The 14,042-nt window shown below is 44.6% G+C and overlaps 1 protein-coding gene across 1 annotated transcript in view; it reads left to right on the plus strand.

The window, feature by feature from the left end:
* LOC135546640 (roundabout homolog 1-like) overlaps positions 1-14,042 on the plus strand; it is a 326,986-nt gene that overhangs the window by 249,508 nt on the left and 63,436 nt on the right. Inside the window, 3 exon segments of the mRNA XM_064975229.1 lie at positions 4,273-4,504; positions 7,042-7,163; positions 10,814-10,985. Coding sequence (XP_064831301.1) covers positions 4,273-4,504; positions 7,042-7,163; positions 10,814-10,985 — 526 coding nt within the window.

A 14,042-nucleotide genomic window follows, 5' to 3' on the forward strand; every position in this document is an offset into this window, starting at 1 on the left:
ACTGACTATAACTGACTGTGACTGACTATAACTGACTATAACTGACTGTAACTGATTGTGACTGACTGTGACTGACTGTGACTGACTATGACTGACTTTGACTGACTACGACTGACTACGACTGACTGTGACTGACTGTGACTGACTATAACTGACTATAACTGACTGACTGACTATAACTGACTGTAACTGACTATAACTGACTATAACTGACTGTAACTGACTATAACTGACTATGACTGACTGTGACTGACTGTGACTGACTGTGACTGACTATAACTGACTGTGACTGACTATGGCTGACTGACTGACTGACTATAACTGACTATAACTGACTGTGACTGACTATAACTGACTGTGACTGACTATAACTGACTATAACTGACTATGACTGACTATAACTGACTGTGATTGTGACTGACTATGACTGACTGTGACTGACTGTAACTGACTATAACTGACTGTGACTGACTATAACTGACTGTGACTGACTATAACTGACTATAACTGACTGTAACGGACTATAACTGAATGTGACTGACTATGACTGACTGTGACTGACTATAACTGACTATAACTGACTGTAACTGACTATAACTGACTATAACTGACTGTAACTGACTATAACTGACTATGACTGACTGTGACTGACTGTGACTGACTATAACTGACTGTGACTGACTATGGCTGACTGACTGACTACAACTGACTGTGACTGACTATAACTGACTATAACTGACTGTAACTGACTATAACTGACTATAACTGACTGTAACTGACTATAACTGACTATGACTGACTGTGACTGACTGTGACTGACTGTGACTGACTGTGACTGACTATAACTGACTGTGACTGACTATGGCTGACTGACTGACTACAACTGACTGTGACTGACTATAACTGACTATAACTGACTATGACTGACTATAACTGACTGTGATTGTGACTGACTATGACTGACTGACTATAACTGACTATAACTGACTATGACTGACTATAACTGACTGTGATTGTGACTGACTATGACTGACTATGACTGACTGTAAATGACTATAACTGACTGTGACTGACTATAACTGACTGTGACTGACTATAACTGACTGTGACTGACCGTGACTGACTATAACTGACTATAACTGACTATGAATGACTTTAACTGACTGTGATTGTGACTGACTATGACTGACTGTGACTGACTGTAACTGACTATACCTGACTGTGACTGACTATGACTGACTGTAACTGACTGTGACTGACTTTGACTGACTATGACTGACTTTGACTGACTATAACTGACTATAACTGACTATAACTGACTGACTGACTACAACTGACTGTGACTGACTGTGACTGACTGTGACTGACTATAACTGACTATAACTGACTTTGACTGACTTTGACTGACTATGACTGACTTTGACTGACTATAACTGACTATAACTGACTATAACTGACTGACTGACTACAACTGACTGTGACTGACTGTGACTGACTGTGACTGACTATAACTGACTATAACTGACTATGACTGACTTTGACTGACTATGACTGACTGTGACTGACTATAACTGACTATAACTGACTATAACTGACTGACTGACTACAACTGACTGTGACTGACTGTGACTGACTGTGACTGACTATAACTGACTATAACTGACTATGACTGACTTTAACTGACTGTGATTGTGACTGACTGTGACTGACTGTGACTGACTGTAACTGACTATAACTGACTGTAACTGACTTTAACTGACTGTGACTGACTATAACTGACTATAACTGACTATGACTATAACTGACTGTGACTGACTGTGACTGACTGTGACTGACTATAACTGACTGTGACTGACTATAACTGACTGTAACTGACTATAACTGACTGTGACTGACTGTGACTGACTATAACTGACTGTAACTGACTATAACTGACTGTGACTGACTGTGACTGACTATAACTGACTGACTGACTATAACTGACTATAACTGACTGTAACTGACTGTAACTGACTGTGACTGACTTTAACTGACTATAACTGACTATGACTGACTTTAACTGACTGTGACTGTGACTGACTGTGACTGACTATAACTGACTTTGACTAACGATAACTGACTGTGACTGACTGTAACTGACTGTGACTGACTGTGACTGACTATAACTGACTGTAACTGACTATAACTGACTGTGACTGACTGTGACTGACTATAACTGACTGTGACTGACTATAACTGACTATGACTGACTTTAACTGACTGTGACTGTGACTGACTATAACTGACTGTGACTGACTATAACTGACTGTGACTGACTGTAACTGACTGTGACTGACTGTGACTGACTATAACTGACTGTAACTGACTGTGACTGACTGTGACTGACTATAACTGACTGACTGACTATAACTGACTATAACTGACTTTAACTGACTGTGACTGTGACTGACTATAACTGACTGTGACTGACTATAACTGACTGTAACTGACTGTAACTGACTGTGACAGACTGTGACTGACTGTGACTGACTATAACTGACTGTGACTGACTGTGACTGACTGTAACTGACTATGACGGACTATAACTGACTGTGACTGACTATGACTGACTGTAACTGACTATGACGGACTATAACTGACTGTGACTGACTATGACTGACTGTGACTGACTGTGACTGACTATAAGTGACTGTGACTGACTCTAACTGGCTATAACAGTTATAGTACAGTTATAGTACTATGAGGGACTATAACTGACTGTGACTGACTATGAGTGAGTGACTGACTGTGACTGACTATAACTGACTATAACTGACTATGACTGACTATAACTGACTGTAACTGACTATAACTGACTGTGACTGACTGTGACTGACTTTGACTGACTATAACTGACTATGACTGACTTTAACTGACTGTGACTGTGACTGACTATAACAGACTGTGACTGACTATAACTGACTATAACTGACTGTGACTGACTGTGACTGACTATAACTGACTGTAACTGACTATAACTGACTGTGACTGACTGTGACTGACTATAACTGACTGACTGACTATAACTGACTATAACTGACTGTAACTGACTGTAACTGACTTTGACTGACTGTGACTGACTATAACTGACTGTGACTGACTGTAACTGACTATGACGGACTATAACTGACTGTGACTGACTATGACTGACTGTAACTGACTATGACGGACTATAACTGACTGTGACTGACTATGACTGACTATAACTGACTGTGACTGACTATGACTGACTGTGACTGACTGTGACTGACTATTACTGACTGACTGGCTGTGACTGACTATAACTGACTATAACTGGCTATGACTGACTATGACTGACTATAACTGACTGTGACTGACAATGACTGACTGTGACTGACTGTGACTGACTATAAGTGACTGTGACTGACTATGACTGACTATAACTGACTATGACTGACTGTAACTGACTATGACTGACTGTGACTGACTATAACTGCTTGTGACTGACTGTGACTGACTGTGACTGACTGTGACTGACTTTAAATGACTAACTGACTGTAACTGACTGTGACTGACTGTAACTGACTGTAACTGACTGTGACTGACTGAAACTGACTGTAACTGACTTTAAATGACTAACTGACTGTGACTGTGACTGACTGTCCAGAACATTTCCAAATCAATATCTACCTTAACCAATATACAATATGATGTTTGCCATCAAGTCTCTCTCTGTACCTTCAACCTGTCCTGTCCCCTGATGTGTGTATGTCAGTTAGTATGAGAGGCTGCACTGTCCCCCTGATTCTAGACTACAGTTTTCAGTAAGTCAGGAGGAGACTGGCCGGGCTGTTCTGGGCGCCCTTTTCTAGCCCCCTCTAACCAGGACCAGACTCTCAGGAACCTCTGGGCTATGATCTCATGGTGCATTGTGGGTTCCACACATCGCTGACGCTCCAAACGGATCCGCTCCACTGGCCACACACAGACAGAGGGATGGAGGGATAGATGGGTGGATGGGCCATTTGATGAGTTAGCACTCCTGTCCCCACTAGCCAGCCAGCCAGCCAGCCAGCCAGCCAGCCAGGGACAGCCACGTTAGTTAAACTGGCCTAAAGCAACAACTGAACTGTCTATTGATAATGAGTTCCAGAACGATGAAGAGAGACTTTCCACTGTAGAGTCACTCAGAGCACCTAAATAGAGTCAAGCTGACCTGTGTGTCTGTGTGTGTGTATATGTGTGTGTGTTGTCTTCTCCCCTGGCCACTAGGTGGAGCAGCAGTCTCAGTACATCCAGGGTTATAAGGTGATGTACCGAACCTCTCCAGAGGGGCATCAGAGGAGTGACTGGACTGTGTTTGAGGTGAGGACCCCAGGGGAGGACAGTACTGTGGTAACCCAGCTCAGGAAGGGAGTCACCTACGAGTTCAAAGTTCGCCCCTTCTTCAACGAGTTCCAGGGAACAGACAGTGAGGTCAAGATAGCCAAGACCCTGGAGGAAGGTGGGTGGACATGTCTGTCTGTCTGTCTGTCTGTCTGTCTGTCTGTCTGTCTGTCTGTCTGTCTGTCTGTCTGTCTGTGTTTGTCTTTGGAGAGCAGCTCTGTGTTTGTGAAGGATTGCAAGTCCATGTGATTAGTGGTAGGACTCATTAGCACCTGGGTTTCCTAGCAGTTCACCACCAGACCACTCTCTCACTGGACATATACAGTACCACTCTCTCACTGGACCTATACAGGACCACTCTCTCACTGGACCTATACAGGACCACTCTCTCACTGGACCTATACAGGACCACTCTCTCACTGGACCTATACAGAACCTCTCTGTCACTGGACCTATACAGACCACCACTGGACCTATACAGGACCACTCTCTCACTGGACCTATACAGGACCACTCTCTCACTGGACCTATACAGGACCACTCTCTCACTGGACCTATACAGGACCACTCTGTCACTGGACCTATACAGGACCACTCTCTCACTGGACCTATACAGGACCACTCTGTCACTGGACGTATACAGGACCACTCTCTCACTGGACCTATACAGTACCACTTTCACACTGGACCTATACAGGACCACTCTCTCACTGGACCTATACAGGACCACTCTTTCACTGGACCTATACAGGACCACTCTCTCACTGGACCTATACAGGACCACTCTCTCACTGGACCTATACAGAACCACTTTCACACTAGACCTATACAGGACCACTCTGTCACTGGACATATACAGAACCACTCTCTCACTGGACCTATACAGGACCAGTCTCTCACTGGACCTATACAGGACCACTCTCTCACTGGACCTATACAGAACCACTCTCTCACTGGACCTATACAGGACCACTCTCTCACTGGACCTATACAGAACCACTCTCTCACTGGACCTATACAGGACCACTCTCTCACTGGACCTATACAGGACCACTCTCTCACTGGACCTATACAGGACCACTCTCTCACTGGACCTATAGAGAACCACTCTCTCACTGGACCTATACAGAACCACTCTCTCACTGAACCTATACAGAACCACTCTCTCACTGGATCTATACAGGACCACTCTCTCACTGGACCTATACAGAACCACTCTCTCACTGGACCTATAGAGGACCACTCTCTCACTGGACCTATACAGAACCACTCTCTCACTGGACCTATACAGGACCACTCTCTCACTGGACCTATACAGGACCACTCTGTCACTGGACCATATACAGGACCACTATGTCACTGGACATATACAGGACCACTCTCTCACTGGACCTATACACGACCACTCTCTCACTGGACCTATACAGGACCACTCTCTCACTGGACCTATACAGAACCACTCTCTCACTGGACCTATAGAGAACCACTCTGTCACTGGACCTATACACGACCACTCTCTCACTGGACCTATAGAGAACCACTCTGTCACTGGACCTATACAGAACCACTCTCTCACTGGACCTATAGAGAACCACTCTCTCATTGGACCTATACAGAACCAGTGGCAAACAGGCAACCACTTGTAACTTAACAACAAACACTCCCAAACCAAACAACCTGTCCTGTGAGCCGAGTTTGTCTGTGACCTTTGCGACTCTGCATGTGTGTGAGAACAACAGCTGTTCCCAGCAGACGTTGCGATTAAATGATCATATTATGTCCTGTGGTGTTTTCTGGCGTGTTCGGGCCAGATGTTGTACTGTTTGAAAACGTCCTGTTATACCCAGAGGTTGATGAACCCAAATGCTACGTTCACATCAGTGCTGTGCGAATCAAATCAAATCAAATTGTATTGGTCACATACACGTGATTAGCAGACATGCAGTTATTGCGAGTGTAGCGAAAATGTTTGTGCTTCTAGCTCCGGCAGTGCAGTAACATCTACCAAGTAATATCTAACAAATATCTTTGTTGATAGGTTGTGATTGTTTGATTGTGGAAATCTCCCGGGGTGTGGGTGCATCCCAGAGTGAAGCATCATGATTGTCATGTGGAATGAATGAGAGAGGAGCTGACTGAAATAAAGATAGTTTGCCAAAATGTGTGTGTGGGTGTGTGTTTTCATTTCTCCCTGTTGCTTTTGTGGCTAATTCTGTTGCTAATTGTTTTCAGAGTTCAAACACGATGCCCTCACTCCCAGAAATGCGTGATTTCATTACAGTGAATCAGAACGAGATTAAGAGTGTTATGCTGTATGTTGTCATGATTAAATCACTTTAGTTATGCTCATTAGTGTAGAATCAACACACACCCCCTCCAAGCGTAAACATTGCAATCATCGTTCTCCTTGTTTGAAAAAACAGTGATTTTCTTTAATTTCCCCAAATACTTTCTCTGAACAAAGAAAAACAGTCATTTTAGTACAGACACCTAGTGAATAGAGACAGTCCGTGACTCTGTTATTTCTACTTCTGTTCTCTTCTGGATAGGATCCATTTATGAGAGCAGTAGAAGTGAGGAGAGAGCAGACAGTGTGTGTTACTGTTGATGGTGTATTACATTAACGTGTTGTTGTGTCCATCTGTCTGTCCCCAGCTCCCAGTGCAGCCCCTCGTGGGGTTACCGTCTCAGAGAGTGGGGACAATGGGACCGCCATTGTGGTCTCCTGGCAACCGCCTCCAGAGGAGGAGCAGAATGGGGTGGTCCAGGAGTACAAGGTGAGAACACTGGCAGGGACTCCCAAATTCCTCTACATACTCTGAGAGTGGTCAAAGGTAGTGTACTGGGGTACAGTAGTGTACTAAGGTAGGGTACAGTAGTGTACTAAGGTAGTGTACTAAGGTAGTGTACTGGGGTACAGTAGTGTACTAAGGTAGTGTACTGGGGTACAGTAGTGTACTAAGGTAGTGTACTGGGGTACAGTAGTGTACTAAGGTAGTGTACTAAGGTAGTGTACTAAGGTAGTGTACTGGGGTACAGTAGTGTACTAAGGTAGTGTACTGGGGTACAGTAGTGTGCTAAGTTAGTGTACTGGGGTACAGTAGTGTACTAAGGTAGTGTACTGGGGTACAGTAGTGTACTAAGGTAGTGTACTGGGGTACCGTAGTGTACTAAGGTAGTGTACTGGGGTACAGTAGTGTACTAAGGTAGTGTACGTAGGATATATCTACTATAACAACATGTTGGTCTGTAGGATATATCTACTATAACAACATGTTGGTCTGTAGGGTATATCTACTATAACAACATGTTGGTCTGTAGGATATATATCTACTATAACAACATGTTGGTCTGTAGGATATATCTACTATAACAACATGTTGGTCTGTAGGGTATATCTACTATAACAACATGTTGGTCTGTAGGGTATATCTACTATAACAACATGTTGGTCTGTAGGGTATATCTACTAGAACAACATGTTGGTCTGTAGGATACATCTACTATAATAACATGTTGGTCTGTAGGATATATCTACAATAACAACATGTTGGTCTGTATGTTATATCTACTGTAGCACCATGTAAATATTTGTAGCACAGAGTGAGACAACGGAGATACAGGTGGTATGATAATGGTATGATAATAATATGTAATGGTATGATACATAGGTAGAGGTTATCTTCTTCCTTTGTGCCTAGTGATCTCAGGTGTAGAAGAGACAGTAGGATGTTACTGTGTGTTGGCGGTTGGAAATGGTTGTGAAACAGTGTCATCTTGTGGACTAGATAGATGTATACAATGTCTTAGTTGTCCTGGAAGGCTCTCTCTATTCCTTAGTGCAGGGGAATTCAACTCTTACCCTACGAGGTCCCGTTCCTGCTGGTTTTCAGAAGAATGGGAGGGGGGGATTGCCCACTTTCTACGTCTCTTCCACATTGAAATGACGTGGAAACAGCATTGATTCAACCAGTGTGACCAAGTGGATGGCTTCCAGGTCCAGATTTCAATTTGAGGGCCTTAGTGGATTATTATTATTCACTAGTAGGCTACTCAAGGTCTAGACTACCTGATGTATTATCTATACAGCCATACATTATAGCCCTATATTATAGCCATACGTTATACCCATACATTATAGCCATACATTATACCCATACATCTAACCATGCAATATAGCCATACAGCATAGCCATACAATGTATTCATACATAATAGGTATACATTGTATCCATACATTATAATAGCCATGCATTATTGCCACACATTATATCCTTACATTATATCCATACATTGTATCCATACATTATAACAGCCATGCATTATTGCCACACATTATATCCTTACATTATATCCATACATTGTATCCATACATTAAAGCCCTACATTATAGCCATACATTGTATCAATACATTATAGCTATACATTATGTACATCATTATAGCCCTACATTATAGCCACACATTATATCCATACATGTATCCATATATTTTAGCCCTGCATTACAGCCATACATTATATCCAGTCATTGTATCCATACATTATAGCCATACATTGTATCCATACATTATATCCTTACATTATATCCATACATTGTATCCATACATTATAGCCAAATATTGTATCCATACATTATATCCCTACATTAAAGCCATGCATTGTAGACATACAGTATAGCCATACATTAAATCAATATGTTAAAGCCATAAACTGATCCATACATTATTGGCATACATTATATCCAGTCATTGTATCCATGCATTATAGCCATACATTGTAGCCATACATTATATCCTTACATTATATACATATATTGGATCCATACATTATAGTCCTACATTATAGCCAAATATTGTATCCACACATTATTGCCCTGTATTAAAGCTATACATTATATCCATACATCATAGACACAGTATAGCCATACATTAAATCCATACGTTACATCCATACATTATATCCATGCATTATATACTTACATTATAGCCTTACATTATAGCCATAAACTCTATCCATACATTATTGGCATACAGTATAGCCATACATTATATCCATACATTACAGCCATAAACTGATCCATACATTATTGGCGTATAATATATCCATACAATATATCCTTACACTATATCCATACATTGCATCCATACATCTCTCTGCCCTCTCCTCCACACCCTCCTCTCTCTGCCTTCTCCTCCACACCCTCCTCTCTCTGCCCTCTCCTCCTCTCTCTGCCCTCTCCTCCACACACCCTCCTCTCTCTGCCCTCTCCTCCACACACCCTCCTCTCTGTGTCCACACATAAGTATGTTTTTTATTGCCCCCTCTCTGCGACCAGCACACTCCTCATATAACATGCTGTGTGAGTACGGCCATTTTAATTGGAAAGTTTTTTTTGTCACAGGGAATGTAGTTTAGTGATGGAAGGGGAGATACTGCACAGTCTGTTTAAAAGTTAAGCCACTGTTCATTTTCCAGGTAAATGTTTTCTGGCGATACGGTTTAGAGTAATTTCATGGTTGTTAAATCCGACACGGGGAGCGTTCCTCGGTCATTACTGCGTCTCGTCGCTAGCGGCACTTCTTCCAACCGACGCAATTCCTCAAACAGCCACACAGGCTTCTGGGGCTTTACAATACCTACATACCTACCTACCTACCTACCTACCTACCTACCTACCTACCTACCTACCTACCTACTTACCTACCTACCTACCTACCTACCTACCTACCTACCTACCCACCCTACCCACCCACCCACCCACTGTTATCTTATGGGAGGGGGATGTTGGGGTTACCCAGGTTAAAGATGTTGAGGTTAGCCCGGTTCAGGTTGTTGGGGTTAGCCAGGTTAGAGATGTTGGGGTTAGCCACCCTCACGCTGAGGTGAATGTATGAAGCTCTGTGTGACCCTGGATTGAGTTAGCCTGAGAGAGCCCTGGATTGTGTTAGCCTGAGAGAGCCCTGGGTTGAGTTAGCTAGAGAAATCCCTGGATTGAGTTAGCCTGATAGAGCCCTGGGTTGAGTTAGATAGAGAAATCCCTGGATTGAGTTAGCCTGATAGAGCCCTGGATTGAGTTAACCTGAGAGAGCCCTCTCTCCTCCCTGTGAGTGGCTGCCAGCCCTGAGCTGCTGCAGTAGGATTATGGAGGTGATTACTAATCCACACTTTGTTTTTCATGGGGTTAGGGTTCACTCACTGAGGCAGGGGGTTATGGCTACCACAGATAATACTGACTCTGTGTGGAACACACCCCCCAAAAAACAGAAAAATGTGTCCCAGTATTTTTATATGTGGAATACTAGGGTGGAATAGTTCAATCTGCACTGTGTGCTGAAATGTTGCTTTAGCATCAACCAGCAACTTGACATACTTGTCACACCACCATCAGAACACAGTTATAAGGTCTTCTCTCCCTCTGTCCTGTCAGATCTGGTGTTTGGGGAATGAGAGCAGATACCATATCAACCGTACGGTGGACGGCTCTACCTTCTCCTTGCTGATCCCCATCCTGGCTCCAGGGATCCGTTACAGTGTGGAGGTCGCAGCCAGCACGGGGGCAGGCCAAGGGGTCAAGTCTGATGTCACCTTCTTCCAGATAGGTGAGTGGAGGAGAACTTTGGTCTTCAGTTCTCTGCAGGAGTTCCAAGTACAATTATTCTCCCTCAGGTGGAAGAGGAGGAAGAGGAGGGACATGTCCTTCTTCTATGTGTCGTCACTTGTTAACTTCGTACAGCGTGGATTCCAAGGCTTACTGCCTAATAACTTCCCCACCTTCTTCAACCGCAACGGCTGGAATATAGTCAATGGACATTTTGTAGTATTGCCTTCCCTTTAATCTCAGTCTGAAGAGCACACTAATCCACGGTTTCAGTTGTCATGTGAATGTTAAAGGAGTATTATGTCATCGTTCCATTCCTTCGTGCCCCTGCCTGCTCTCCTGTTCTGTCTAGAACAGTGGTTAGATGTGTAATTGAAATGATTACTGTACCAATTATATCCACGTCAGCCTTTATATACAATCCTTGATGAGCATGACTGACAGTGACACTCATAATGATCATCTGTTTTAATGCCGTGTTTACCACTCTGTCAGTGTACAGCCTCAACAGCTTTCACCTGACTGACATTGTGACGAAACGTTACATGAGATTCCTGCTTGGCCTCCCCACCCTGCTGTGATCTGCTCTGCTCCGTTCTGTTCTCCATTCAAGGAGGCAATGTTCTAGTGTTTAACAAGAGCAATAAACCAGGAACTTTAGCACAAGTGTGTGTTTTGTGATGGCATGTTTTTATTTAACCCTTTATTAACTTGCCTGTCAAGTTCACGTTACTGGAGGGGCTGGAAGATCCAATGTAGCACGTCAGTTAGTCCTGCCTTTACGTCCTTACACAGGATGCACTATAGCTACATGGGATGAATATAATTCAGTCTTCCCTCTTATAGCCCAGGCTATTTAAGATCCTACGTTGGTATACTCCACAGATGTGAGCTGCCACAAATCTGCTCATGGTAAAGGAGGAATAAATGATAACATGAAACAGCAGTGCAGGGAGTGTCTGTTGTGTTAAAGTGGGCTGTGATGGGCATGGAGAAGCAGGAAGCTGGGTGCTTGGTCTGTGTGTGTTAAAGTGGGCTGTGATGGGCATGGAGAAGCAGTAGAGGGACAGCTATGTGTGGGTGCTTGGTAGAGGGACAGCTATGTGTCTGCTGTGATGTGTGTTAAAGTGGGCTGTGATGGGCATGGAGAAGCAGGAAGCTGTGGAGAAGCAGAAGGGACAGCTATGTGTCTGTGTGTGTTAAAGTTGTGATGGGCATGGAGCAGGAGCTGGGTGCTTGGTAGAGGGACAGCTATGTGTCTGTGTGTGTTAAAGTGGGCTGTGATGGGCATGGAGAAGCAGGAAGCTGTGTTAAAGTGCTTGGCATAGAGGGACAGCTATGTGTCTGTGTGTGTTAAAGTGGGCTGTGATGGGCATGGAGAAGCAGGAAGCTGGGTGCTTGGTAGAGGGACAGCTATGTGTCTGTGTGTGTTAAAGTGGGCTGTGATGGAGAAGCAGGAAGCTGGACAGCTATGTGCTGATGGCATGGAGAAGGGACAGCTATGTGTCTGTGTGTGTTAAAGTGGGCTGTGATGGGCATGGAGAAGCAGGAAGCTGGGTGCTTGGTGGTTAAAGTGGGCTGTGATGGGCATGGAGAAGCAGGACAGCTATGTGTCTGTGTGTGTTAAAGTGGGCTGTGATGGGCATGGAGAAGCAGGAAGCTGTGTGCTTGGTAGAGGGACAGCTATGTGTCTGTGTGTGTTAAAGTGGGCTGTGATGGGCATGGAGAAGCAGGAAGCTGTGACTGAGGGACAATGTGTCTGTGTGTGTTAAAGTGGGCTGTGATGGGCATGGAGAAGAGGAGCTTGCTTGGTAGAGGGACAGCTATGTGTCTGTGTGTGTTAAAGTGGGCTGTGATGGGCATGGAGAAGCAGGAAGCTGGGTGCTTGGTAGAGGGACAGCTATGTGTCTGTGGGTTAAACTGTGATGGGCATGGAGAAGCAGGAAGCTGGGTGCTTGGTAGAGGGACAGCTATGTGTCTGTGTGTGTTAAAGTGGGCTGTGAATGCATTAGAGGGACAGCTATGTGTCTGTGTGTGTTAAAGTGGGCTGTGATGGGCATGGAGAAGCAGGAAGCTGGGTGCTTGGTAGAGGGACAGCTATGTGTCTGTGTGTGTTAAAGTGGGCTGTGATGGGCATGGAGAAGCAGGAAGCTGGGTGCTTTAGAGGGACAGCTATGTGTCTGTGTGTGTTAAAGTGGGCTGTGATGGGCATGGAGAAGCAGGAAGCTGGGTGCTTGGTAGAGGGACAGCTATGTGTCTGTGTGTGTTAAAGTGGGCTGTGATGGGCATGGAGAAGCAGGAAGCTGGGTGCTTGGTAGAGGGACAGCATAGTAGTGGGGGGGTGCTTGGTAGAGGGGAGAGTGGGCTGTGATGGGCATGGAGATAGGGGGATGTGTCTGTGTGTGTTAAAGTGGGCTGTGATGGGCATGGAGAAGCAGGAAGCTGGGTGCTTGGTAGAGGGACAGCTATGTGTCTGTGTGTGTTAAAGTGGGCTGTGATGGGCATGGAGAAGCAGGAAGCTGGGTGCTTGGTAGGGGGACAGCTATGTGTCTGTGTGTGAGGGCTGTGAGAGAGAGCAGGAGTAGAGGGACAGCTATGTGTCTGTGTGTGTTAAAGTGGGCTGTGATGGGATGGAGAGCAGGAAGGTGCTTGGTAGAGACAGAGTGGGCTGTGATGGGCATGGAGAAGCAGGAGAGTAGATGGGAGATGTGTCTGTGTGTGTTAAAGTGGGCTGTGATGGGCATGGAGAAGCAGGAAGCTGGGTGCTTGGTAGAGGGAGAGACTGTGATGGGCATGGAGAAGCAGGAGCTGGGTGCTTGGAGAGATGTGTCTGTGTGTGTTAAAGTGGGCTGTGATGGGCATGGAGAAGCAGGAAGCTGTGACTGATACAATTGAGAGACTTGAGGACAGCTCGGCGCCTGTTAAGTGTAAAAACATGTGAGTGATTTGGAGTCACACTTTGGGCTTGTTTGGTCAGAGGCCCAGATACCTGTAAAGTCCCTGAGGATTGAGGGGAGATGGGCATGGGGAGTAGTGGGGGGAGAGGGAGAGAGAGAGA

Source organism: Oncorhynchus masou, chromosome 9, assembly GCF_036934945.1.
Source record: "Oncorhynchus masou masou isolate Uvic2021 chromosome 9, UVic_Omas_1.1, whole genome shotgun sequence".
Taxonomy (NCBI): Eukaryota; Metazoa; Chordata; class Actinopteri; order Salmoniformes; family Salmonidae; genus Oncorhynchus; species Oncorhynchus masou.